This window comes from Apodemus sylvaticus, chromosome 9 (assembly GCF_947179515.1).
Source record: "Apodemus sylvaticus chromosome 9, mApoSyl1.1, whole genome shotgun sequence".
Classification (NCBI taxonomy): domain Eukaryota; kingdom Metazoa; phylum Chordata; class Mammalia; order Rodentia; family Muridae; genus Apodemus; species Apodemus sylvaticus.
In genome coordinates, this window is record NC_067480.1 from 106,410,182 (window position 1) to 106,436,873 (window position 26,692).

General features: G+C 49.8%; 1 protein-coding gene across 3 annotated transcripts in view; it reads right to left on the bottom strand.

The window, feature by feature from the left end:
* Positions 1 to 8,369: 8,369 nt before the first annotated feature.
* Tmem131 (transmembrane protein 131) overlaps positions 8,370 to 26,692 on the bottom strand; it is a 141,647-nt gene continuing 123,324 nt past the window's right edge. Inside the window, exons 28-41 of one of the 3 annotated variants that reach the window (XM_052192990.1) lie at positions 26,161 to 26,347; positions 25,038 to 25,223; positions 24,001 to 24,159; positions 23,071 to 23,657; positions 20,214 to 20,392; positions 17,893 to 18,020; positions 15,169 to 15,293; positions 14,851 to 15,000; positions 12,487 to 12,646; positions 11,641 to 11,762; positions 11,461 to 11,557; positions 11,183 to 11,280; positions 10,495 to 10,646; positions 8,370 to 9,373 (exon numbers count right to left, since the gene is read on the bottom strand). In XM_052192990.1, the coding sequence (XP_052048950.1) occupies positions 9,089 to 9,373; positions 10,495 to 10,646; positions 11,183 to 11,280; positions 11,461 to 11,557; positions 11,641 to 11,762; positions 12,487 to 12,646; positions 14,851 to 15,000; positions 15,169 to 15,293; positions 17,893 to 18,020; positions 20,214 to 20,392; positions 23,071 to 23,657; positions 24,001 to 24,159; positions 25,038 to 25,223; positions 26,161 to 26,347 (2,615 nt within the window). In that variant the 3' untranslated portion in view covers positions 8,370 to 9,088. Of the gene's footprint in view, positions 9,374 to 10,494; positions 10,650 to 11,182; positions 11,281 to 11,460; positions 11,558 to 11,640; positions 11,763 to 12,486; positions 12,647 to 12,711; positions 12,735 to 14,850; positions 15,001 to 15,168; positions 15,294 to 17,892; positions 18,021 to 20,213; positions 20,393 to 23,070; positions 23,658 to 24,000; positions 24,160 to 25,037; positions 25,224 to 26,160; positions 26,348 to 26,692 lie in introns of those variants that run through there. The other 2 variants (XM_052192989.1, XM_052192991.1) reach the window with 2 other exon arrangements.

Sequence of the window (26,692 nt, forward strand, 5' to 3'; positions counted from 1 at the left end):
TATCACTCCACATCCCCATGTCAGTTCAGAACAGTCCTACTCAGAACTCCCCAAGTCTTACTGTCTCCATTTCTGTACCCAAGAAGTAACGGCAGGCACACCCCAACAGGTGAGGTGGTGTGGAGCCAGGATTCTGACGGCTCAACCTGTGCCACCTGTGCCCTCAGTGGGCTTGGCTCCTCCCTCAGCAGCAAACCAATGCCTCTTTCCCTTGGCCAGAGAGACCGGGGTGGGGGTGGGGGACATATCACACTTGGAGCCAATGAGAGACGAGACTTTCTGGGAATTCTGGGAAAGTAAAGTTTGTTGATCAAACCAGGACAATGCTGAGGCAATGAGGTTACTTCAGGTATAGAGCTTATTTTGGCTTAACTATTTGTTTTCATTCTGTGCGTGCGTGCGTGCGTGCGTGGGTGCCTGCCTGCGTGGGTGCCTGCCTGCCTGCCTGCCTGCCTGTCTGTCTGCCCGTCCATATGTCTGTGTCCCCGGGGGTGAATTGTACATGCTTTCAGGTGTCTGTGAAGGCCAGAGGAGCTGGAATTTCTGGTGGTTGTGATGTTTGACACTCGTGCTGGGAATCGAACTCAGTTCCTCTAGGAAGGCAGTCTGCACCCTTAAGCGCCGAGCTCCTCCTTCCCTACTCAACCTCATTTTGTGGTGAAGATTTACTTATGGGGCTGAGGTAGGAAGGTCACAAGTTGCCTGGATGTGAGTCTGGATTCCATAATGAGACCCTACGCCAACGACACACACTACAAACAGACAAAAAAAAAAAAAAAAAAAAACCCTCAAAAATCCCCCAAACTGAGACAGTCCCTTAGTGCCATGAGAATACCGAGACCAGCGTTTTTCAGCGGGATTACCAATTCATAAACAATGTTAAAGCTTAAGCAGTCTTTTTAATTTCTCTAATAAGTTGATCAAGAAAAAATTTCCTCAGTGGTAGGACTTACTGGCTGCTAGTCTTGATTCCTTTTGCAAATATTTTAGTTAACCTAAAATTCACTTGTTATTGGATAATGACACATATTATTTTTAATATTTATTTGCTTAATGTATGTGAGTACACTGTTGCTGTCTTCAGACACACCAGAAGAGGGCGTCAGACCCCATTACAGATGCTTGTGAGCCACCATCTGGTTGCTGGGATTTGAACTCAGGTCTTCTGGAAGGGCAGTCAGTGCTCTTAACAGCTGATCAATTTCTCTAGCCCAATGATACACATTATTGCACAAACGTTTAAGAAACTAAATACATTTTTTGTTTTTATTTATTTTTATGGTCAGCATTTCTATTTGATTTGGTATTAAAACATCATCCACGTGGTACACTGGGAAAGGCCAGGCAATGAGGAGAAGAGAGTGCAGTTCTAGGAGATGACCACATGGTGGCGCCACTGTCAAGGCAAAGGCGGGCTCAGTTCCTGGCAGCTTCTCAGCCAGGGAGCAGAATGCAGACTCGCTCGATCTTCCCGCCCTCAGTGCCGCCGCCGGTAGGGTTCACTCCAGGCCGGACTGCAGGATGCTTCTTGCCAGTCTCTGCGACCCGGGCTCCGCACCCTCTCGCGGAACACATCCTAGCCTTGCGCCTTTGTATTTAGTGTGGCCTGTGCTTTAGTTGTGGCCTGCTTTTCTGCTGCTCACCCCTAGAAAGAGCCTTAACTATGCTTATAGATTTAGTCCCAGTTGCCCCGGGGGCAAGTCGTTTAGCCCTCCGGTGCCTCAGTTTTTCTTTGGGTGCGTGGACTGAAAAGAGAAAATAAATGTAGAACAAGGAATGGGAAGATCTCAAAGGTTCTGGGGAACTACAAGGACGCTAGAACCTGGCTTTAGAGAGAAAACCCACCAGCAGCCAGGAGGAGGGGGAGGGGCGGCGGCAGCCCGGGAGAAGGGCAGGAGAATGGTCAGAGCGGGGGCTGAGCCCACCCCTGTCCCATGATTCCTTTCCATTACATCTGCTCCTGCGGCTCCCCCACCCCACCCCGGTAGTGTGGGCGTCGCCCCCAGCCAGCGTGGCCGCGGACACTCTGCAGCCTCTGGCTCCTTCTGCCCTCCGATCGCGCTCCCGTGACAAGGTGTGCGGGGAGAAATGGCTGAGAGACTGAGTCGCCATTCAGCTTTATGGTTTTATCTTTGCACCTGTGAATGTTTTGCCTGCATGTTTGTCGGTGCATCGCACGCGTGCTCGTGACCACAGAGGTCAGAGGAGGGTGTCAGGTCCCCTGGAGCTAGAATTACGGATGGCCTGGTCTTCAAGTGCTGGGAAGGGAACTTCTCAGCCTGCTCTCCAGCCCCCCTCCCCCATTTTTGTCTGCTTGTTTTTGAGACAGGGTCTCCTGAAGTCTGGGGTCGCCTCAAAGTCACTGTGTAGCTAGAGGTGACCTGGAACTTCTGACCCTCTTGCCTTTACTTCCTGTGCTGGGATAACAGGCAGGGGCCAGCGTTCTCAGTTTTATGGGGTGCAGGGGAATGAACCCAGAGTTTTGTCCACCAGCTCAGTTTCTGGCTCAAGCTGGCTTTAAACTCACGCTGCATCTGCCTTGTTCTCCTGAGCGGGTCCCTGGTCCGCACTGTCCACGTTGTCACAATGCTCACTGTTGGGATTCCACAGCCTATAGGGATGTGACAGGGCCCCAGACCAGGTGGGTTTGGAGGTGGTGTGGCTTTAGGGACAGCTGTTTTGGACTTGGGCTCTGGGGGGAGACTGGGGGCCCATGTCTATAGCACCTGTTAAGCTGAGGGTCTGAACTGGGTAGATCCAGCTGATGAGTAGATACGGTGGACGTTCTGCAGGTCCCACAGCTCAGGACTCTGGGGGCCGATTTGTGGCAGTGGGCCACCCTTGGGCTGGGTGGTGGCATTGTCTCACTATGGGAGCCTGTGGCTGAGGCCAGCATCTCCTCCTTCATCGGGTCTCCACAAGCACACACATGTGAACATGCATACACCACACACATACCACACACATGAGAAATATGTTTATTTTTAATGTTGTGTATACATGTATGTCAGAGTATGGGTTTGCACACTTGAATGCAGTTCTCAAGGAGGCCAGAAGAGGGCGTCAGAGCCCCCTGCACTGAAGTTAAAGGTGGTTGTGAGTCGCCAGATATGGGTGTCAGGAATCGAACTCAAGTCCTCTACAAGAACATTCTCTTTAGCCCCTCAGAAACTTACAGAGACCAGGACGAGGAGATTGTGATTGTGTGGTGCCGAATGCTGGAGAGAGCAAAAGCATGTGTCCATTTCACCAGCTGATAAATAAGTCAAATTCACCACGGACATCTAGGGAGTATTATCTGAGAACGTGCTGTAATATGTTCAACCTTGAAGCATCATTCCAAATGAAGTAACCGGACATTACCGGTCATACCTTGTATTTCATTCACATGGGTTATCTGGGCCAGGGTAATTTGTAGTCATAAAGTGGACTAGACAGAGTGGGTAATGAACACTGAATTTCTGCCTGAGCTGACAGAGGACTTCTGAAGACAGGCAACGCCTCCTGCATGCCTGTGCTTGCACACAATAATAATAATAAGGCTTAAAAACATTAAAGATTTATTTATTTTCAGACACACCAGAAGAGAGCATCAGATCTCATTATGGATGGTTGTGAACCACCATGTGGGTGCTGGGAATTGAACTTAGGACTGCTGGAAGAGCAGCCAGTACTCTTAACCACTGAGTCATCTCTCCAACCCCTAAAGTTAAAAAAAACAAAAACAAAAAAACAAAAAGCCCCAAACTTTTGAGTTTTCTCTTAGTTCTTTGTCCCCTTGGAAGTTTACAAGTATATTTCTTTTTTTCTTTTTTGTTTTTTTGTTTTTTTTTTTGAGACAGGGTTTCTCTGTGTAGCCCTGGCTGTCTTGGAACTCCCTCTGAAGACCAGGCTGGCCTCGAACTCAGAAATCTGCCTGCCTTTGCCTCCCAAGTGCTGGGATTACCACCACTACCCGGCACAAGTATATTTCTTAAATTTCATATTTTATAGAATATTACATTGATTTTATTATTATAATATTTAATCATAATTCCTTAATATTTTATTAGAATATTTTCTTCACTGTTATTTTTTAAATTGCCCTTAATAGCATCACTGTAGCCGCCAGCAGCTACATGTAAACCGGGTTACCTGTTGAGAGAATTTTGGGGTCATAGGGAAGAGCGGCGAAAAGAACGTACGGCCAAGTCAATGTTCACTGATCAAAGCCGTAAACTTTAATGGCGCCGGACCTTTTAACAGTTTGGGCAAACCCTCCCCCCAGACTCCAGGCTGAGTTCCGGTGGAAGTTGTCTAGCTTCTCTTGGAGGTCTTCGTCTTGACTGCTCCGGCAGCTGGGTGGGTCACCTGTTTAATTCAGGAATCCCTATACCTGGAGGAACAATGAACTTAACCTTTACTACGTGCGCTCCACCCTAGGTGGAGCAGGATCCTGGCTAACTGGGAGAAGTTAACCTTGACCAAAGTCAAACTCTGACCAAGTGCAAGACTGCCCCAATATGGCTCTGTACACATCACAATGCTGGATCTTATAAAATCAAAACAAGCCAGGTGATGTTGGCACACTCCTTTGATCCCAGCACTTGGGAGGCAGAAGCAGGCAGATTTCTGAGTTCGAGGCCAGCCTGGTCTACAGAGTGAGTTCTAGGACAGCCAGGGCTACACAGAGAAACCCTGTCTCAAAAAAAAAAAAAATCTTTAAAAATAAAATCAAAACCAGAACTGACTTTTAAAGTATATTATTTTTCTTTGGAAGTTTCACACATGCATACAATAATTACTGATTTTTATTGATTCTCCCCTCCCCCTCCAAGTCTCCTGCCATCTCTTTACCCCACTTTGCTCCCAATTTCATGTCATCTTTGAAAAAAATATTAGCTTTACCCCCAGAAGTAAAAGAGAGATTACCAACATGAATGCATGAGGTCTGAAGACTTCCAGGTGAATACATGCAGAAAAGAAACAGAAAACCGTCACGTTTTTTCCTTGCATTGTATGATTAATTGCTATGCATGTAGACTTACTAATTGTATAGATTCTGACATAGATAAATATACAACAGTCATGATTCTGGTGAAACGTCCTGCATATGTTATGCTTCCTATAAATTTAAAAGATGATGCTTGGTTTGACAATGAAGACTTACAGGTATTTAAAAGACTTAATGAGCTTATTAGACCAAAGCGTTTTGTGGCAGCCTTGATATTAGGTATTAGTGCTTAATACCTAATGCTTAATATTAGTGCTTAATAGATATGATCGCTATTGTGACCTCATAAGTCGCGCTCGTCTCAGAAATAAAGACTGCACAATTCGTTAATGATTTAAATAATAATGTTTCTTTGACACAAATAAAGCAACATATTATAGATAAAAATTAAAAGCAAAGCTTAATGCTTTAGAGGATGTAGTTTTAGAATTAGGGCAAGAGGTAGAAAATATTAAGGTTCAGCTTTCTACAGGTGCCATGCCAGTTTTCGATATATATACATAACACCATTAGCCTATGATAAACAACATAATTGGACTCTTACTAAAAATCATTTGTTGGGAATTTGGAAAGATAATAATGTTACTCATGATATGGCTCAATTAAAAACTCAAATTTCAGCTATGAGCAAGGCACATGATGGGCTCAGTCTACTAGTCTTGGTCTGCGGTCTCTGAACCCTGTAAGTTGGTTACATTGGATTATTGTCGTCGCTGTGACTACAGGAATAATTCTTCTTCTTCTCCTTATTCGTCCACTCATTTTCAGACTAGTTTTCTCCTCCATTTCCACTGCCAAAAGAGAGATCCACGAGCTTCAAATAAAAAAATAAAAAAGGAAGAGATGCCACACCAACCCCAGTAGTTCTGTGTGACAAAAAGTTCCACAAGCTGAGGCCATCGACCCAAAGGAGGAAGTCTCCTGGGAAGGCTGTGGAACTCTCTAGCTAGACAATAATTCTGAGCCGTAGTCCTCAGAGCAGTTTGTTTTACTCTCAATTTCCTCTTTTCCTTAGAAAGCATTGATTAAGTCAAGAAGTTTTTACAACGTAAAAGCTAAATGTTAGATAAGGATCACTCACAAAAACTCATTAAGACCCAGGGGGTATAAGAAACTTTAAACTCTCTTTAAAGGTTTGCTATTAATTACAAGTGACTCTACATTCTAATCAAAAACATTGATGTTATCTGTAAATTGATCCTCTAAATCTGTTACATGAGAAACATTATACCTAATTGATTTTACATTTCCCTGTGCCAAATGTTTATGATAGATAATTGTGCCTGCTTCACTGGATACATCTTTTAAAATGGTAATACCGACTTTTTGTGTACAAAAATCCTTATTTGAGAGCTCCTAAATACATTCAGATTCAAGCGGCCTCTGTGGTTGTTTCTGTTTGTCACTCGCTGAACCTATCTATGCCTTTCCTGAAAACCAAAGCCCTTCCCTTGGACATGAGTCCCCCCTCCCTCCCCCTCCCCCCCTCCCCCCAGGCTGGGACAGTCCGTGACACTGGCCAGTGATGGCACACACCTTTAAACCCAGCAGAGGCAGGCAGATCTCTGTGAGTTCCAGGCCAGCCTAGTTTTCACAGTGAGTTTTAGGACAGCCAGGGCTACACAGTGAAACCCTGTCTTTATTGAGGGCCAAGAGAGACACACTGGTTCCTCCTGTCAGGCCTGGAGCAGCGTCTAGGGCATCACCAACAGCATGACCTTCTGAGCAGTCCACACCACCGTCTTGAGGGTCTTTTGTTGGTTTGACTCTGACACATTTCCACGTAGTAGAATTTGGCTGCTGGACTTCCAGAAGGGCTGAGCTCTGGGCGGTGTCTCACTTTCTAAGTGCACAAGAGAGACTGCTATGCAGCAGGACTAGGAGGCCAGGAAGCAACTCTTCGGGCCAGCTCTGACTGTCAGGAAGCCCTAAGAGGAAAACCTTAGAGACCTTGCTGGTCCTGATGGACAGCAGGGTGGGCTAGATTTGAAGCCATACTATGTGATGGTTCATTCACACAGCAGGGCCCAGCGAAGGGCACTCTGATTTCTTCACCCTGTAGCTGGCCTCAGAACGTTTGTTCACAGCTGTAACCTAGGAGAAGTTGTAAGATCCTGGAAATACGGACAAGAAAAACATGCTAGAGCTGCAAGGACTGCGGACTGCCAGGGAAATCAGAACCCAGATTGATGTAATGCAGTATGCTATTGTTACTGTGTAGACTGTGGGTTCTTTCTGAAGAAGCTATAGGAGACCTATCACTGGAAAAGGGTCAACAGTTTGTTAAAGAGAACTGTCTTAGGTGTGTGCAAATTTCTGCCTCAGACTCCAGTGTCTTTGAGGACTCAGTTCCCAGACTCTGCTGTCCTGACGCGGGCTTCTCTGCCTCCGTGGTTCTGTTCCTCAGCTTCAGCTCCATCCACACAGATGGTGTGGCTGCAGTGCTGAAGAGTCTTTCTTGGTGGGTAAATGGCTTCTACCCGCCTCCTCTGCCCTCCCCGTCGACTGCCCCAGGTTTCAGGATTGCAACACTGGGCATTCTTGTGGGTAGTCTAAGGCCCTGCCTGTTCCCAGCTTCTCCCTTGGACCCACCTCTTTTGGTGCACACCCATGTATGTGTGGTACACATGTGTGTGGGTAAGGCAGGCACCTTGATCCAGTCCGCCTTGCTTGCTAAGGTGCGTTTCTCACTGAACCTGGAACTCACTCCCTGCCTAGTGTCCTGGGGGTTCTGTGGCTCCACCTCCCAGCACAGGAACTCTGGGCTACCACACCTGGCTTCATGTGGTTGTGGGATCCTGGGGGTTTGAACTCAGCTGCAGTGGCCCACCCTGCCACCCCAGGTCTGTTGCTTTCCTGGTTCCCTTCAGCCACAGGATTTCCTGTCAGCAGACTCCTGGGTCAGGAAATGCCGCCTCACAAATGCACTGGCGAGCTGGCACAAGGCCCATTTTTGATAAGGATGACTGCAGAGTGGATGTGTGGGTGGCCTCCCTGAGGGCTAGCTCTGTGCCATCAAGGGTCACTCATCTGGAAACTCCACAGCCCCTCAGAGGCTGAGTACAGATACCCAAGGTTTCAGGTGCACTGACACGGTGAACGGCCAGATGTCAGCAGCTTTTTCCCGAGGCCGTTCTGTTTAGGTCAGAGGTGGCAGAGAGCTGCTTCCTGGATGAATCCCAACAGGCTTCTGGGTCAGTCCCTGACAGAGACCCTCTATGATTACCAGGAGGATTTTAGTAGCCCACAGCTGGCTGTAGTCCTGACAGGCCAGACACCTCTTTACCTATCACCTCCAGAGGGACACTCAGTGACACCAGGGTCAACTGTGGCGGGAAATGCAGCTGGTGTAAAAAAGCAAAACAAAACAATTCAAGGCTTTTGAAAAAAAGCATCATTTATTTCAAAGTACAACACAAAGTTGTATTTTAAGAAATACACAATCTTGTATTGTCAAGACTTGGCTATGTGCATTTCAGTTTATCTTTAAAATAAATTCAGGTATACAAATGGTTCACACCTCAGGTACAAACAGCACAGAGAACGCGCGTGGCTCCCACCGGGCGCTACGTGCGGCCACCCTCTGATGCTGGCTCACATTTCTGTAATCTGCTTTAAACCAAGATAGCCTTACTTTAAAAAAATACTCTGTATTTTCAGCACAAAGTCCTCATACATTTTTAAAATTAGATCTTGGCGCATAATATTGTGAAATTATTAAAAACCAAACTTGGTAATTTAGTAAAATTGCCACATGCCAGGACTTCTCAATCCATTCCAATCACTCCCGTAACTGCAATGCCAAATCTGTGTTCTTACAGATAAAGAAGGCAGGAAGAGACAGGTGGGGAACTGGGTAAGTCAAGAAGATTTCAGGTGGACAGGTTGCAGCAGTTTGTGGCCGAGTCCAGACTTGTGTCTACAAGCACAACAGCAAATCTCAGAGTATCATAATTGCAAGAAAGATGTGAGAGAGGCAGTGGGGCAAACCTGCCCGCAGAGGGAGAGGGCTCGGCAGGAGGCCTTCAGAAGATGTCTCGGAAACTGGCATATCATGATCTAGATGAGGGTCCCCACTTCGTTTTTTGCTTAATTTTAATTTTCATGAGGGAAGTGCGAATTAGACCAAGGGTCAGAGCTTCTTCTCCCGATTGTAGGACTCCATATCCGCCAGGGGTTGTAGGTCTGTCCCAAGTCGTCAGCTGGAGCGGAGGCGGGAGGGGTGTGGGCGGCCGTGGGGTTGTCCGTGCCCAGGACGCTGATGCCCGGCAGTGCGTTTGGTGGAGTGGAGAACGGAAGGCTGCTGCTGGCGGTGCTGGACCAGATGGAGCTGCTGAATGGGGTGCTAGACCACAAGCCGCTGCTGTTGCCAAGGATGGACTACAACAGAACAGAAAGAACACGACACTGAGTGTGTGGTGAGCCAGGGCAGGAGTGGCCCACAGACTTCTCCAGTTTTTATTAATTTTACAGAATATTCCGGATAGTTGGCCATAGCAGGGTCTGACATTTTACTGACGGCTGACGAAGCCTGGCTGGTGGACCCAGTGTTTTTTGTGCCTGGGTCTCCTGGGGCATAGGCGCCTGCATGGGCCCTGGCTACACTAACCTGTATCAAGACGCAAAGCTACCAAGTGGTGTGGAAAAGTGGTTTACAAAGCCCAGGGTCCGACCGGCTACCTGATGGATATAGAGTTTGCTGGTCTGCTTTTAAGATTGGTCGTGGTGCTGTGACAGAGTCAGAGTTATTCTAAGGAAGACAGGCTTTCCTATGATCGTCTTCATTCTGAGGCAAAGTCTCTGTTATCATTGTGAAGGATGAATGTTGGGAACCAGAGAGCTTGGCTCAACACCCCCAGCTGAGCTTTTTGCACAGGTTTCTTGAGAGCAAAACATCCCGTGGCTTAGCTTGATTCCTGCCTTCCTGCCCGGTGTGGTACGGACTTCCCAGGTGCCTGACCTATGACTATAATTGTTTTCTCCTGTTCCTTCCCTGGCCTCTAGTACATATATTACTAGTCTCTCAGTAAAGCTTTGGCATTCTCCTTGCAGAATGACCCATGTCTGTGCTTTTTGTTAACCCCCCAGGCCTACGCCTGATACTCGGTGCCTTGGCAGCACGGGCGCTGTCAGATGAATCTATTGTTCTCTTGGCCGGAGAACTCCAGGATGCATTGTCTTTGTAGAGAATGTAAAGTGAAGCGAGTGCACTCACTCACAGCTAGGCGTGGGGCCACCCCTGTACCCCCACTCGGTGGCCAGGCCACACCCGTGGAAGAGGCTGAGTGTGATGGACCTGGGACCTCAAGCACAGCCTCTCAGTTCCCTCAGACTGTCTGGACTCTAACGGCTCTGAAGGGCTCCTCTGGCATCGACTGACAGAACCAGACAAAGCAGTGTGACCTGACAGCACAGGCCTCCATTAATGGAGTTCTGCTGTCGACTGTTAGCCGTCCACATGACAGAACTGGTGCTGACAAGGATGGGGCTCAGGCACTCACGGTGGCTGTGTGGGTTGGGGAGCTGGAACTGGCTGGCCAGGAAGGGCTGGGGTCTGTGGCTGGAGAGTCCCAAAGGTAGGAGGGGCCACTGCTGAACTCATTCCAACTTCTCTGGGACGACTGACTGCAGGATCGCGACAGTTTGCTGAAAACTGCTGGAATATGAGACAGTGGGTCAAGCCTCCTCATCTCTGGGATGAGATGAGTCTCAGTGGCATGCACGTGAGCTGACACAGACCTCCTCAGCTCTGGCCACATGCTAGCATCTAATGCAGTCATCATCACTAGAGGCACCAGGACGTGACCGACCGACCGACCGACCGACCGACCGACCCTGACCTCTTGGCTAAGGCAGCACAGGCCCAGCAGATGCAGGAGCCCCTGAGAAGCGCCTTAGCGGGTGCTGGGGTGCACAAGCCAGCGGCATGCACTTCTGCTGTGTCCTGCTGCCCCCAGGCAAGGGTGTTAGGGAAGACTTCCCCAGGGCTGCCTGGCTGCATGTGGGGGTTCCCAGAAGCCCTCCACCACACAAGTACAACCTGCCCCTCCCCTAGGCGTCCACATAACCTATCACCAGCTGTTGCACTGAAAAAGATACCCTTGCTCAGATGGCAGCCATGTCTCCTGTACTGTGTCCCTAACATGTCACATGCCTTTTCTTGTTGCAGACCCAGGGCTGGATACTTACCACCTGTTAGATTAAAGGAATTTCCAAAGGCCGAGAATGAATTGAGGGGGGTGAAGTCAGGGCTGCTGGGGCTGCTGACAGGACTCCACAAACCCGAGCTGGACGTGGCAGGGGAATACACAAAATGTGGTTAGTGACAGGCTGTCTACGGCTTCACGTGGAGGGCTGCTTCACTGGGGGCACAGAGATGGGGGAGCCTCCCACGCGGCTGCTGTAGGAAAGATACCACCCACCCTGGGGGTCTCAAGCTCGATGCTGGCCAAGGGTGAGCCACGTACCTGTCAGAGCCATCGCTGTCAACAGGAATGTGTGAAATGCCAAGGCTGCTGGAAAAGTCTGATTTGTTTGAAGAAATTTTAGCAAATCCATTTGCACCTGCAATAGGATTATGCCTCAGTGTGAGGCCCAGCCGGACAGCCATATGCTACGCCCACCGTCCCTGGGTGCAGACCACTCACCTGGGCTCTTGTCATAGCCCGCAGCAACAGCGGCGAAGGTGGGGTTGCCGTTCTTGCCGGGGAGGGAGGCGGCCTTTGTCAGCCGGCTCTTGCTGCCACTCGGCTGCTTTGCTTTTGTGTCACTAGAGCAAGAAGGAAAGAACTCCCCTCACTGGAGAGTCAGGCACCCAGGGTGACAGTCCAGGATGGCTCAGAGCACAGGGAAGCCCTGGAAAAGTGCTCTGGGGTCCACGAGAGCGTAACCATATGGAAAATGAGGGGTTCTGGGAAATCAAGGACAGAGACCAAGGTGGGCATCACAATTTAGGGAAAAGGTGGAGATCACAGTCTGAAGAACCCAAAGGAAGCCCCTTGGCAAAGAAACCTGTCAGAATTTCAGTGGCTGGTGCGGCTGGCAGGGCAGGGCCCGTCGTCGGGCCACCTTCCCCTCGACATGGTTACAGTGGGGGTCCCCGGCGAGTAAGCCCCTCTACCCCATTGGTCACTGCTTCCTCTGACTTCTCTGCAAGGAGCCTGTCTGGAGGGCATGGTGCCTGTGTGATACTGAGCCTCTTGGCACAGAGGGAGGCGTGTGCTTCTGAGCAGGCGTCACTCTACAGCATGTCACACGGCAGTGACACCGAGCCAGCGTGCCTGAGGTCACAGCCTGCTCATGCATCCACACAGTTCTAGAACCCCGTAACAGACTTATTCACAGACAGGACTGAGGTCACTGCTGGGGTCAGTGGAGCAAGCAGGGGCTCATCCCAGGTGAAGGACCGGGTAATGAAAATGGGTTCATGTGCAGCCAGAGTGTGGCGTCCCCGTGTCGCTGTGATGACCGTGACGTTGGAGTGAGCGGCCTACCTGGCGGAGCTGTTGACCACACTGCTGTAGCTGCCCCGCGATGTGAACGGGCAGGGAGCAGCGGGCAGGGGAGAGGCCGGGGTTGGCGAGGTCTGGCGTTGTTTTAAGAAAATGTCTGCATTAAGGGTTTGCAGAGACAGTTTATAAAGACTGTCAGTAGCTGAAAATTAACAAAAGGTCCCATTAATGTGACAGTTTCATCTGGACTCTTCAAAATCAGTTATTTTTGATCTGAAATTCAAGTGCTTCTATAAAGGAAACAAATGAAGAAATGCAGTCACTTAAAGGTTCTAAGAAATGTGCATCATTTCAATGTCATGTCTGCACTCAAACTGGAAGGAGGAGTGACAACAGATTTGCCACTCACACAGCTGCTGTGTGTCCCTGGGGGCTGCTCCTAACAGTGGCTCACGCCAGGGCTCTGCCCAGTTGTGTGTGACACACGGCAGCCCGGGGCTCCCTCCCATCTGGGCCATGCTGATCTCGTCTCTGCTCAAGCCGCATAGCACCTGCGGCTGCTCTCAACCCTCAGGGCCCGTCAGGACCCTCGACATCAGTGCTGCGCGTGGCTCCTTTCTCCTGAAGCCCACGGCCCCATTCTCCATGGTCAGGGTCTCCTCTCTCTTACGCCCCCAGAGGCACAGATAACCTCTATCGTGGCTTTAGCCTGCAGCCTGCCCACTCGTGACCATAAAGGCGACCTCTCTACAACCGCTCTGCAGTTGCTCATGCCCAGTGCTCATCACAAATGCCGTGCCTGTGCAATTTCTTGCCTGAGTTATTCATAAACCTCGTGGAAGTCTCCAGAGCACAGAATGCTTATCCAGCACACTGACGTTGAAGGGCAACTTCTGTGCAAGTGCCCAGATCCTTCCTTCCCTGTTCATTTGTGTGGTTCCCTCTCTGACCTGCCTCCTGGTGAAAGATGAAACACGGGGGACAGACCACGCTCTGATACACACGGTCTGGACAGGAACTAGACCCAAAGGCTGCTGTGCTCAAGGCTTGTTCCAACTGCAGTGCTCACGGGTGCCGGGCTTGTGAGGGCTGTCAGTGGATCAGCAGCTGAACAGACTATAAGGAAGTTGCCCTTCACGGTCACGTCCCTCCCTGTCCCCTCTTCTCTGCTTCCAAGCTGCAGAGCTGAGCAGCTGTGCTCTGCCACATTCTGTCAGGTTTCTGCTGTGCCATCGACCTAAAAGCAACAGAGCCAGCTGGCTGTGGGCTGGCTCTGCCACCTGTAGGCGCAGGCACCACAGGGTGTGTGTGTGTGTGTTGGTTTCTCCTGGGAGCTGACGGGGAAGCTCTGTGTGCAGATGCACTTGACAAAGGCGGAAGGAACAGAACTGAGGAGCTCAAAACAAGCCTGGAAGGAGGACTGAGGGGAGGAGACCCTTCGTTCGCACTGTTTGCGAAGTCCCAGAGCCTCTGGCTGCAGGCACCCCTCCCCCAGGGCAGTCTTCCTTGGCACTTTTCATGCCTTTTAAGCCATCAAGAACATTCTTGGATTCTTTATTGGTACAAAGTTTTTGGTGGCTGGTCAACTCACAAGCTAGGGTCACCTCCCACCTAGAGAGCCTACAGGTGAGCCAGTGATGCATCTTCCTGCCGGCCATGGGAGTGGCCAGCTCACTGTGGACCGGGTGCTAGGACCTCGAACAAGCCAGCAGGCAGCACTGCGTGGCCTCTGCATCGGCTCCTCCCTGCCTGAGGCCCTGCCCTGACTTCTAGGAAGACAGACTGACGTGGAAGCATCAGCTGACCGAACCCTTTCTTTCCTCCTCAGTGGTAATGGTGTTTCACTACAGCAACAGAAACCCAAGCAAGGCAAACCTCCAGCCAAGGGCTGCTGAACGGCTCCTGACCGTGCACACGGCATACAGTCCTCTGACTAATGCTCTGTCCTGACTCAGCCTTAGTGGACAAACCTGAAGCTCTGAAGCCAGCAGTGTCCTGCAAATATGTACTTGAAGGTGGGGTCAAAGGAAGATGGAGGATCAAAGGGGGAAGCAGGAGAATTGGGCACTAAGGCAGTAGAGGTGTCCAGTGCGACAGCGACAGTGTGAGCTGGACACTCATGGCTTCCTCTGCCACGCTGAGCTAGCAGAGCCCTGGCAGAGCTGGCCAGCAGGGCTGCCGGTGAGAGCAGAGGTTAAAGGGCCAGACAAGGCCGGGGCACCAGGCTTTCCTCCAGCTGGCCGAGGGGCGCTGGCCTCTCTCACCTTCTCTGGTGTAAGCAGCCCAGTCTCTAGCACCATTCCTTGTCCTGGCCACCCACAATTCACTTCCGGAAACACTATGCCCACCTGGCAGCACCTGGCCCCGGGCGACCATGGCCACAGTGGCTTCCAAGCGCACACTTACAGCTGCTGGGCCTGGGAACTGGCACCGTGTCCCACTCTGGCGGAGGAGAGTCCTTCTCAGCCTCTGAGCTGCTGGTATTGCTGAGTTCTTGACTGCTAGGGAGGAGCTTCGAGAGGGCAACTGGCCTGTTCTCCACTAACTTATTTGTACCTGCACAGAATTCAGAAAGGAAAATTAACGTGGGAAGGTTTTTCTCCCCAGCCTGCCTGCTTCAGTGAGCCCTCAGCACTGCCTTGGCTTCACCACACAGCTAGCAGCTACTGAACGGCTACGTCATGAAAACTGGATCAAAACCACCTGTGACCAACATGACACTACCTTTTGTTTTCTGGGAATTCCGGGATTTGGATCCACTTGTCAGTGTAGCTGGAAGAGGAATCTTGGTTGGGAGATTTCTACGCTGTTTATTTTCCAGTGAGGGAGCGTACGGTAGTTCAAAGGAACTAAAAGACAAACAAGGGTACAGATACCATCGGTCCTGAGGTTTGGAACAAGGTTGTAAGTCACCAAGAACAGAATTATCCCATAGTTCAGTTGCATGTCTTATTTATGGGGTTTCCTAAGCCATTACCTACCCAGTTCTAACTCTGTGCTCTAGACATTCCGGGAATGTGAGTGTGTATGTCTACACATGTACACATGAGGGTCTAGCCTCTGCTTCCCTGAGTGGAGTGCAGGGTCTGCTTCAGGACATGTGGGCATGGACTTGCCGCACGGAGCCAGCAGGGCAGCTGTACTGCGGCTGAGCCTTTCCAGGACTTGTGCCGCACTGTGTTCCCGAATGTGTTTTCCAACAGAAATTCTACATGGTGGGAGCCAAGCTCTAGCCCCCGTAGAGCATCAGCTCAAGTAACAGCGTGAGCGGGACCACATGTGGGGGACAAAGGTGCTCTTCACAGAGCAGTTTCTGTGATGCCCACCAAGGTCAGCCAGGCCCTGGGAAGGCCGGCAACAGTGCTGGCTGCGGACACTTTGCCTGTAGGAAAGCTGTTTGCTTAATGGGACAGATCTGCAAAGTCTGTACGTATTTATTTTCTTCTTTTTCATTACTGGGTACCGAGTCTGGGGCTCTGCATATGCCCGTCAGGCTCTTGTCCACTGAGCATTTTCTTTATTCCGAGACAGGCCTGTAGAGTCACAAGGGTGCAGCTCACGCCAGCCCTTGAGTTTTCCATCCTCTTCAGCCTTTGAGCAGCAGAGCTACAAGATGCCCGCCATGCCCAGCATTTTTGAGCTGTGCCCCTCACGTGCCCTTACTTCCTGTACCCTGCCTTATGTGCGTGACGTCAGTGCATCCCTCAGACCCCCACCTGGCTCTGGTGCTCAAGCTCTTTCTGTACCCCCAAACCCCAAGTTCTCATTTCTAGGCTGCTGCTAATTCTGCCAGGTTCAAAGTAAAAATAAACTACTGTACTGATTCATAGTAGAGTTCAAACATCAAAACAGTTCCAGTTTCAGATGCAGGAACCAAATCCTCATGGCTCTTCTACTAAGTGTTAGGCCAAGAAAAATAAGGAAGGCCAAGTGCGACTTCATGCAAGAGCACACACTGTGAAGAAATCTGTTTAGACTTTATAAGGGGGTGGGTCCGAAGGACACTTGTTTTTGCATAGCTCACAAAAATTCCCATTTTTCTTCCTTTTCCTTTTTGGAAACAGGGTCTTACTATGTAGTTCTGGCTGGCCTAGAACTATGTAGACCAGGCTGGCCTCCAACTCAACAAAACTGCCTGCTTCTGCTGCCCAAGTGCTGGGATTAAAGGCATGGGCCACTAGGTCAGGGTCCCTAAGTATTTCTGAAATTAGTTAAAAGAGATAACCCAATGGTCTCTGTTATTCCAGATAAGTAAAAGTTTTAAGTAGCATAACAAACTGGAACACAACAACAACAGGCTCCACCCCCCCCCAAACAAACAAAAACCCCAAGAATGCCATTTACGGACAGTGTTACACAATTTTCTGTTCTTCTACTTCTGGCAGGCAGGGTTAAAATTCCATATTCTAAAAATGGCAGAAGACTCCTAAAACACAGACAGACAGCCCCCTGGGAGAGGCTGTGTGAGCTGTTTTCAGGTAAGCCATCCGTAACTGTGGGGGGGCCTATTTTACAAAGCTTAACTTTGCCACTGTAAAATTAATTGGCTTTAAAGAAAAAAAAGGTGCTAGACGATTTTATTTTTTGCTAATTCAACATTCCTAAATTAAACCACATGGTTTCTAGAAAAAAAAGTTTAGAGCTTTTAAATAAAATGGACAACAGCCAACTGACTTAAAATGATTCCATCATCAAGGGTGAGAGAGGTTCAGACGCCAGCTAGGTCTTTGCTCATGTCTCACACACTGCGTGGCCCTTTTTGTGGTGAGGGTGGTGACTGAGGCAAGGGAGGCTACGCTGACAAGAGAAGCCTCTGTCCTTCCTCGTCCGCCTCAGCTCCCCATCTGCCATCAAGCATCACCTCCACAATGCTAACACTGACATCAGTTCATTAGGAAGATGCTAGCCCAGATTATGAAAATATGAAGTCTTAGTTGACAACCCATTAGCTCAACACAACCATTTTCTTGGGGAGCAGTCCAGAGAGCCTCCTTATGGGACCTGCCTGAATTCTGCCCTGTGGGCACTAGAGTTCTTCCATGGTAGACTTGTCTCACCGGGGACACCATCCCAGTACATGTTTTGGGCAAGAATAACTCTTCCAAGGTTTACAGCACAGAATTCTAGATCCCAACTGCATCCCTGGGTTCATGACACTGCAGGCTCCAAGCTCTTGAGAAAAGCTCCCTACCAGCGGGTGACCTGTCAAGGTCACCTCTGACCTCTCAGTGCAGTGGGTAAAGGCTCTCAGCCTTCACAACAGACGGCTAGCCCTGCCCTCTACATGCCTGGCCTGAGGAGCAGGTGCACATCCTAAGGATCCTCCTGACCAGTAGATGTCAGACACGAGGGCCCAGAGGAGCAGCAGTGAGTGGCCGCTGCTGCCCAAGCCCTCGGAGAAAGGCCTGGAGCAAGGCCGGCTCCCAGCAGCAGCCCTAGGCCACTCACCTGCCTTTCACATCTGTTGGGATTTCTTTCTTTGCATTTAAGAGCCTTTTGCTCTTTGGCTTCGCTTGCGACAGGTCGCTTTCCTGTTTGTCAGGCACCGCTGGTCTCCCCTTGTGCTTCTCTGTATCCTGGAAAGACAGAGGTGCAGGTGCGCAGGATTAGCAGGACGATGGGAACGAAACCACGACCCAAGGCACGGCTCTACACGGGAGCCTGAGAAACGACAATCCCCCTTTTCAGACAGACCCCACTTTAGAGCTCCTTGCTAGCCTGGAATTTATCGAGGTTCACATGTCTGGGCTCCCTGGATGCTGGGTTCCCAGGTGGACAGCACGGTGTGCCCACAGAAGCTCCTTGTTGAGATCTGTGGTAGCTCCGTCAATGTTTTAGCTGTTCTCAAGTGTAAAGTCGTTTAGATCACATTTATGTGCAGTGGGCAGGGGCAGCGCCAGATAGTAGCTTCTTACTAAGGTACTGGGAGTAAAACCTGCTCTCTACTTACAAAACAGATCCACCAGAGATTACAGTGCCGTGTGTATGTATGACTAGTACTCTCCCCAGGGTGCTGTGGGTATGTATGGCTTAGTACTCTCCCCACAGTGCTGTGGGTATGTATGGCTCAGTACTCTCCCCACGGTGCTGTGGGTATGTATGGCTTAGTACCTTCTCGGTAGCAGACGCCCTGCTTCTCTGGTCATTTGCTAAAATGGGAACTAAGCCCAAGGCTTCAGCACAAGTTACAAATGAAATGGAAGTAGACAGGGCACAGGTCAACTGCAAGGCAATGCAAAGGGGACAGGGGACAGGGGGACAGGGGGACAAGGGAGAGGGGGACAAGGGGACAGGGGGACAGGTGCATCCTATGTGAAACATGGCATCACCCAGTGAACAGAGCCGGACTGCCTATGAACTGACTCCTTAGGCCATTAGATGGAAACCAGAAGCCAGATTCTGACCCAGTGTTAAGGCTGCACAGACCATCTTAGATCTGAACATACTCACCTAAAACAAGAACACCCAAGGTGAGCCAACCTGCCTTTCCACAGCACCTACAAGTCACGCTGCCGGACACTGCCCAGAGCAGTGTGCCGGACTTCTGCAGATTGCTTGTAATGATAAATCCGTTTCCTGCTGACCCCGTGCTCACGTGCTAGCTAGGCTGGGCTCTGACCCCGCGTGCCCATGTCCTAGGCTGGGCTCTGGCTCCAGTGACCACTAATGGCATCTTGAACTTATTCTTTAGTGATATTTTTGAGAAGTCTTGAATTTCGGTTTCTTAAAAAACAAACCAGAAATAAGAATGTGTTTCTGTTTTAATCCCAAGTGTAGGCTGTGGGGCCGTGGGGCGGCTTCAGACGGTTCACAGCAGCTGACCGTGACTTGCATTGTGCCCTAGCAGAAGTAAGGTTTTCCAGCTGCAAATAACATCTGTGATTGTGTGATGTTTGGAATTCTAGGAACTTTTCAGGAATTCTAGGAACATAAATTTGAAAGCCCTGAGAGGTGTGGTGAGTAGTTATTGGCCGTTCAGTGAGGTTTGTTTGTGGGTTGTTAGTGGCCATGTTCAAAGAAGAATCAAAAGGAAAGAAATTAGGTTCAGAGATCTCTTTCTCCTCTATCCTTGTTTTTCTCTTATCTAGGGGGTGAAATGGGGGTGGGGGCTGGATAAAGGATGGGAAAGAGAAAACCCCAAAACCAGCAACATTACTCCCTCTGGGAGAGCCACTGTTGCCCCTGCCTTGGGGGGTGAGCTGTTATTGAGCCCTGCTCCCAGCATTACTAGACACTGTTGCTGAGCCCTGCTCCCAGCATTACTAGACACTGTTGCTGAGCCCTGCTCCCAGCATTACTAGACACTGTTGCTGAGCCCTGCTCCCAGCATTACTAGACACTGTTGCTGAGCCCTGTTCCCAGCATTACTAGACACAGTTACTGAGCCCTGCTCCCAGCATTACTAGACACAGTTACTGAGCCCTGCTCCCAGCATTACTAGACAGTTACTGAGCCCTGCTCCCAGCATTACTAGACAGTGAATAGGTTCAGTTCTTTCTCCTCTTTGATGTTCACAGCTATGAACAGACTTCATGACTTAATTACTAGCCCGCTGCTCCCTAACTTCAGCAGGGTTCCAGTTTCTAATATTTCCAAATGCTCTTCTCCGGGGGAAACAAAGTTGCTCAACAGCAGAGCTGGGCTGGTGTCTGAAGGGGAGTGCAGGCATGCTGGCCACACGGGGCACATGCTCAGCAAGAGAGGCGCGATGCATGGGACATGGATGTGTGCTGGGCAGGGCGCTGAGGCCCCGCTGTGAACCCACACACCTCCCTGAGGAGTGGCTCTGTGTCGGGGTTGGAGGTCTCTGTGGTGGTGGAGGAGCTGTCGTCGTCCGCCAGAGTGTCCTTCAGCTCGTCCTCCTGGGGCTTGCCCTTGCCCCGTTTCTCCTTCTCCTCCTGCTTCTTTGGAGGCTTGGCCTTGCGTTGTTGGAGAGACTTTCCTTTCCCTGGGGATGGAAATGGGTGTGAAAACAGAGCTTGATTAAACAGCTTCAAACACTAAGGTGCTCCTAGTTCTGTTAGGAGCGGCTGCACTCTCTAGCTTTTCCTGACTTACGGCTGCCTGTCAGGTCTGTCTGTGAGTTGTTGTTTAAAAAGCCAACTCTGTTGAGACACAGCTGACGTGCCATGGACTATGCCCCTTATAAGTACACGTTGGCAAGTTGGCTGCAGATCTGGCAAACTGGCCTGACCTTCTCCAGAAGGTGATGGAGCTTTTAGAGTGCCAACAGAGACAGGCAGAGCCTCACATGCTGGGAGACGGAGTGCTGATGCATCGCCTGGGGTGCGAACACCCGGCTGGGTCCAGTCCTGGCTGGTCATTTGCAGGGCTAAAGTGAGGAATTACACAAAGTCTTTAGAACAACAGTGGCCACACAGTGGCACTAAGGACAGAGTAAAACAGAAAGCTTAGTGATTTAAGAGATCCGGATGCTCCCAGAACCAACCACAGTGCAGCCTTAGGCATGCTCCAAGAGCTGGGAACAGGAAACTGAACAAGTCAATCCTGGCATCATGGAGCGACCCTCACTGCACAGGCTGGGGGCCTGGGGACCTCCAGGCTCTAGCACCTCCACTGAGCCTCCAGCAGCCGGCCCAGGCCTGCAGAGGTCACACGTGAGAGCGTGCACAGTATCCTTTCTAAATACACGAGTGAAGACCCTGACTTAGAGCCAGTCTCACACATGCCCTGTTAACTCCTCACCTGGGGATGAAAATCTTGGCATCTGTAACGAGCTGGCAATGTGAGCTGGGGCTAAATCTCACCTATGCTTGTTTCGTGTAGTTTGAAGGTAGAGTAGCAACATGTTTAACTAGTTAGAAAGACAAGTCTTGTCCGTGCTTGGCAAGCACTTCCCCACTGGCCGCTCGGTCTCACTGGCCTCTAGGAGTGCTGTAGCGGTTTCCAGCACACACAGTGCTCTCCGGCTCCTCCTGCAACCATGGCTCCAGGACACTGCAGGGGGACTCTTCCTCTCACCCTTCTTCAGTCTTTCAGGCTCATGAAGGAGGCTCAGAGCTGTGACAGGCCTGGCCATGCTAGCTTTGGGGAGACTGTGGAGAACTCCGGGGCTTTGGACTAAGAAAGGGTTGAGTGCTGTCGGTGGGGCTCATGGGCTGCCCTGGAGGAGCAGGGAAGGCAGCGGTGCTGAGAATGAGGAGGACTAGTTTGGCATAGACTGGCTGCTTTCTGCCCGGGCCTTAAGAATGTGCCTGGGGCTAAACTAAGACTTTGGGGCTAATTGTGCTGGCAGAGGAGATTTCAAGACAGAGTAATATTGACTCTTTCTCATGGTTATTAGTGGCCACTTTTATGCAGATCTATGAGAAAGAGCAGAGCAGAAAAACAAAACAAACCAACCAAACAAACAAAAACAATCTGAGGAAAAAGAGAGTGCCAGCAGATTTAATGCCAGGGCCAAATTCTGTGCTCAAAACTAAGATAAAATTCCTGGTGCAAAGTAAGAACAAAGGAAGCGGCGCCCTGAGCAGGCCTTACCAGCTCACGGGACTTTCCTCCCTTGGGCTCCCTGGACCGTGTTTGAAATAAGCTTCAACGTGACTGTGCTCGCGGCCCTCTGCTGAACTGACGGACAGGCTGTTGTAGTCTGAGGAACCCCATGGTTCCTCATGGCGCCACATTTCTTTCTGAATCCCCAAATGCTCGTGATTCTGGATCGCTCTAGTCTGAGGCCTTGACACTGCCACCAAGGTGTATTCCTCTTTACTTCAGCCCCTGATGCACGAGGCTGCACCCAGGCGCCTGTTCCCAGCCCACCACTACTCTGAAGGGTTCGCTCATGCTCACTGTTAGACTTTACCATCTCTTCTGGCCTTGGACTTCCCATCCCTTGAATTGTCCACACTTCTGTTTGTGAGGTTCCTTCTGGCAAAGCTCCTTCCCTAAGCCACCAATTCCATATATCTGGCACCTCCCTCATGGCCATCGCTTCCTGCCATCGCTGTCCGGTTGGGCCAGCCTCTTTGGCACGTGGTTTCATCAGTTATTTCCTCACTGGCTTCTTACCCTATTTGGAGGTATCAGTGTGTAGCCTCGCTGACCTCGAGCCTGTGACAACTTTCCTGTGTCTACCTCACCAGTACAATTACAGATGTGTACCACCACACATAGCTAGAAATCTATTTTTGAGTTTTGGTTTTGGTTTTAGCCCTGTTTTGTTTTTTGAGACAGGATTTCTCTGTGTAGCCCTGGCTGTCTTGGAACTTGCTCTGTAGATCAGCCAGGTCTTGAACTCAAGAGATCCTCCTGCCTCCCTGCCTCCCAAGTGCTAGCATTAAAGGTTTGTGCCAGGAATAGTTGGCCTCAAAATCATTTTTAACAATGACTATAACTCAGTTATCACCGCAGCCTGATGAAGAGAGGAGATGCCGTGCACAGATTTCTGACCTGGAGAAGTCAGTGCAGAGCGCAGCTGTCCCCGACAGGCGGCTGCTTCTTTCTGCACTGTGATGCAGAGGCCACTGCTTCACCCAGGAGATGGGTCTGAGCTACCCAACACCCACAGAGCCACTGCCTACACTGCCTGTGATCCTGACTGCTCAGGTGTCATCACGCCTTCTCCCTCACATGCCTTGTTCTTCAGAAGAGGGAAGACAGGGTTACCTTTGCTTTTTGACATCGGTGACGGAGGCTGCTCTGTAAACACGTCTAGGGGCGGGGAGTCATGGTGCTCGAAGTCTTTGTCCATGGCTTCGATGAGACTGGTGATGTCAGAGTCCTCTGAGCTGTGCCGTGTGGTGCTGGCTCGCTCAGGGTGGGAGGGGTGTGTAAGGGGGGCAGGAGACAGCCTTTCAGGTGGTGGCTCCTGGTGCTGAGGCACTGGTGGTGGAGGCTGTGGGTGCAGCTCCAGTGGGCTGTGGCTATGGTGCTGGCTGCTGTGCTGACCCTGCTTCGCCCCTTTGGACTTCCTGCTTGCTGTGTGACCCTGGGTTGCTGCAGCTGTCTCTGAGACTAGGGGGCTTGTTTTGCTTGTAGACTGTGAGGCAGCTGCTTGTAGATAAGTTCTGCTTGACATACTTGAACTGTTTCTGGTTCTGACGTTGTCCACGTCAGCTGAGTTTTTGCTGCCGTGGCTGCTGTGTGGGTGGACTGATGTGCCGCACTGCCTGTGACCGCCTGTACCAGGCCGGGATGATGAGTTGCTATAGAAACCCCTACCATGACTGTGTTCGCAGCCGAGTGTGTTCAAGCTGAAAAATGGATCAATTGAAAAATCAGTGAACAGTGACTTCCAGCTAATGCTAAGAAAAAATGTCGTTAGTAAACCAGTCATAAAGAGAGCCGAGGAAGAGAAGCAGGGGGCCAGAGCCACACCTTCTCAGCTTATTACCTCCGACAGTTATAAATCAGGTTAGTGCTCTAACTAATAACTAAGTATATTTTGTCCCTGATAAGAACTCTCATGAGTTCTCAGTAACTGAGCACCACAATAGTCTTTTTAAAAATCTTTAGTAAAGATAAATTTCATTTCTTGTAATTATATCAGCCAAGTCTATGTGGACTACAAAGTGGACTTTCAGTATGTGAACATACTTTCCTTCAGATGAAATACCAACGATTCTCCTGAGATCAAATGGCTTCCCCACATCAAAGGGCGGGTTTGAGGCTTCAAAGGAGAGTCGCCTTCGAAACGGCTCCCAAATTCCTTGGGCTTCCAAATAGGCCGTTCCAATGACCAGGAGAAACAGTGCGCTGTGGAGCAGAGGGGCGGATCAGAATTCTTTGCCAAAACAAGAGTACCATGTGGTTATTGCAGGTTTCTTGATAACTACAGTATGGGGTAAAAACCAAGTTGTCTGGAACACATTTTAAAGGAAAGACAACAATGAAGCATCACCGCCCCGAGTTTACAGACTGATTTAATGTGTAATGTTTAGACTGCATGTATGCCGGTGCACTACATACATGCAGTACCAGTGGGAACCATGAGAGGGGCTCAGCTCTCCTGGAGCTGGAGTTACAGGTTGGTAACTGCCATGCGGGTGCTGGGAACAGATTGCAGGTCACTGGAGGAGCACCAGTGCCTTCCTTCACCACTGAGCTGCCTCTCCAGCCTCTACACACAACCCTACACAGAAGTTGTGTGTGGAGACAATGTGTGTCAGAGGAGACACCTGCAGGCTAATTTTTCCTTAGGAGAGGAACTGGATGGAGGCTCACCTCTCTTTCCCTTAAGGATCTGTAAGCAGCTATAAATAACTTACTGTAAGTGAATTTGAGTCTCTAAAATACATAAGGAAGTAAACTGGTATAAAGATAAGAATGCAAAGCCTTCAGAAATATTTCTACTCTATTTAGGCTTATAATGATGTTAATTACACATGCCCAAATAAGGCATCTATACCTGGTATTTTGTGCTTGCTTTCTTATGAAATAGCAAAACTTCATTTGTTAAACAGCTTTTAGAGGTAGTAAGACTTTACTATCTAGGCCACCCAAGAAGGGTTCAGCTGTTTAACTGTTCCCACTAGTCCACAAGCCTGGCAGTCAGGGGTGCCTGCTGGGCCCGCCTCTGCGAGGAGGAGAGCGAGCGGCACTCCGTGGCTGGCTGAGGAGGAGCACACTGTTACCTCATGACCCCTGAGATGATGATGTAGAGCGCCAGCTCCCAGTTGGGTCTAGGGAGGGCTTCTGCACAGGCTGCTAACATGTGGTAAGGAAGAGAGGCATTCAACACAAACACGAACTCGGAGCCGCTGCTTGTCACGAGCTTCAGCTCCCGAATAACTCTGGAGGCCGTGAAATCTGGAGTAAACCTAAGACACAAGAACAGCAGTGGGGTTCATTTTCAAATCAACTTTTTCTTTGTACTATCGTTTTCTTCTGAATTTATTCGTACCGATGTTGGTAAGACACAACACAATGAGTTGCATCCCTGGTGTTGTTTGTAGTGACCTGTGACTCCGTTTGTTAGTAGCGGTACACATGGTGAGGACCGGGGCCTCCCTCCTTGCTGGACACTTAGGTGGCTCGAGTTATGCTGCGCATGGAGCAGTGTACGCAACAATGCTGACTGACAGCCGCAGAAGGCCGCAGAGTTGTTGCTTACTTGTTATTTTGTGCTGCATCATTAATCCCTCTTGTAGCTGTGCCCGGCACTGAGGGCACAGAGGCTGTCTCTTTAAGGTAAAGCCTCCCTCCTCCCCCGCCAATGTGAGGCACAGGTCTCTGCCCTGTGGCTGAGCCACCTCCACGTCACACTAACACCTCATGCTTTACAACCTTAGAAGTAATACTGAAACTGGTTTCTAAAAGAGTAGTGTCTAAGATTATCTAATCCAATCTAAGGGCAGAGGAAGTTTTATAGTGCTGGAAACAAAAAACATGGAAGTTTTAAGCTTAGCTGAAGTTAGGTAGGAAAAAATAAAATAAATACATTTGTGATAGACTTTTGAAAAATATTTACTTATTTTCACGTGTGTCTGGGTATTTTGCCTGCATGTATGTCTGTACACTACATTCAGTCCCTGAAGTAACCAGAAGACAAATTCCTTCAGGAAGTGTAGTTACAGAAGGTTGTTGGCCACTGTGTGGGTACTGAGACTCAAATCCAGCTCCTCTGGAAGAGCAGCCAGTGCTCCTAACAGATGAGCTGTCTCCGTAGCCCCTAATAAAGCCCCTTAAGTCTGGAAATGCGGCTCTGCACAGCAGCAGAAAGCTGCACTCTGGGGAACCGGACACGAGAATACTTACAGTATGACTATGTCTTTGGAGGCGTTGGCACTCAGTGCGAACTCGTGACAGTTAACCACTTTAAAGCCATATCCCTCACACGCATAGCCACTGATCTCAATGGTTTCTACATGGATCTCAAGTTGTCCCGTATTTTCTACTTTGAATGTTCTTTTCAATGTGAAATTTGGTTCTCTTAATTTCAAACCTAAAGGGGGGAAATCACAAACATGGGTATCTTGCTCTCGTGTGCTTCCAATATGAATGGGGTACACGCTGTGAGCTTGTGGGGGGGACATCACAAAGCAACCCCAAGTGCCAAAAAGACCAGCCACTCCTCAGGTTCATCTGGAACAGTCCGCTGGGACCTGCCATTTTGTTTGTAATCAACTGGTTTCATATATTTATGATGTTGGGCAGTAAGGTGTCTGTAAGTCCTCCTGACTGGCTCTGAACTCACTCTGTAGTTAGGCTGGCCTCGCATACCCTGGGCTACAGAGTGCCTCCCTGTCAGGCTCCGTCTGCCAGGGTCAAAAGGGCAGTTTCTATTTTT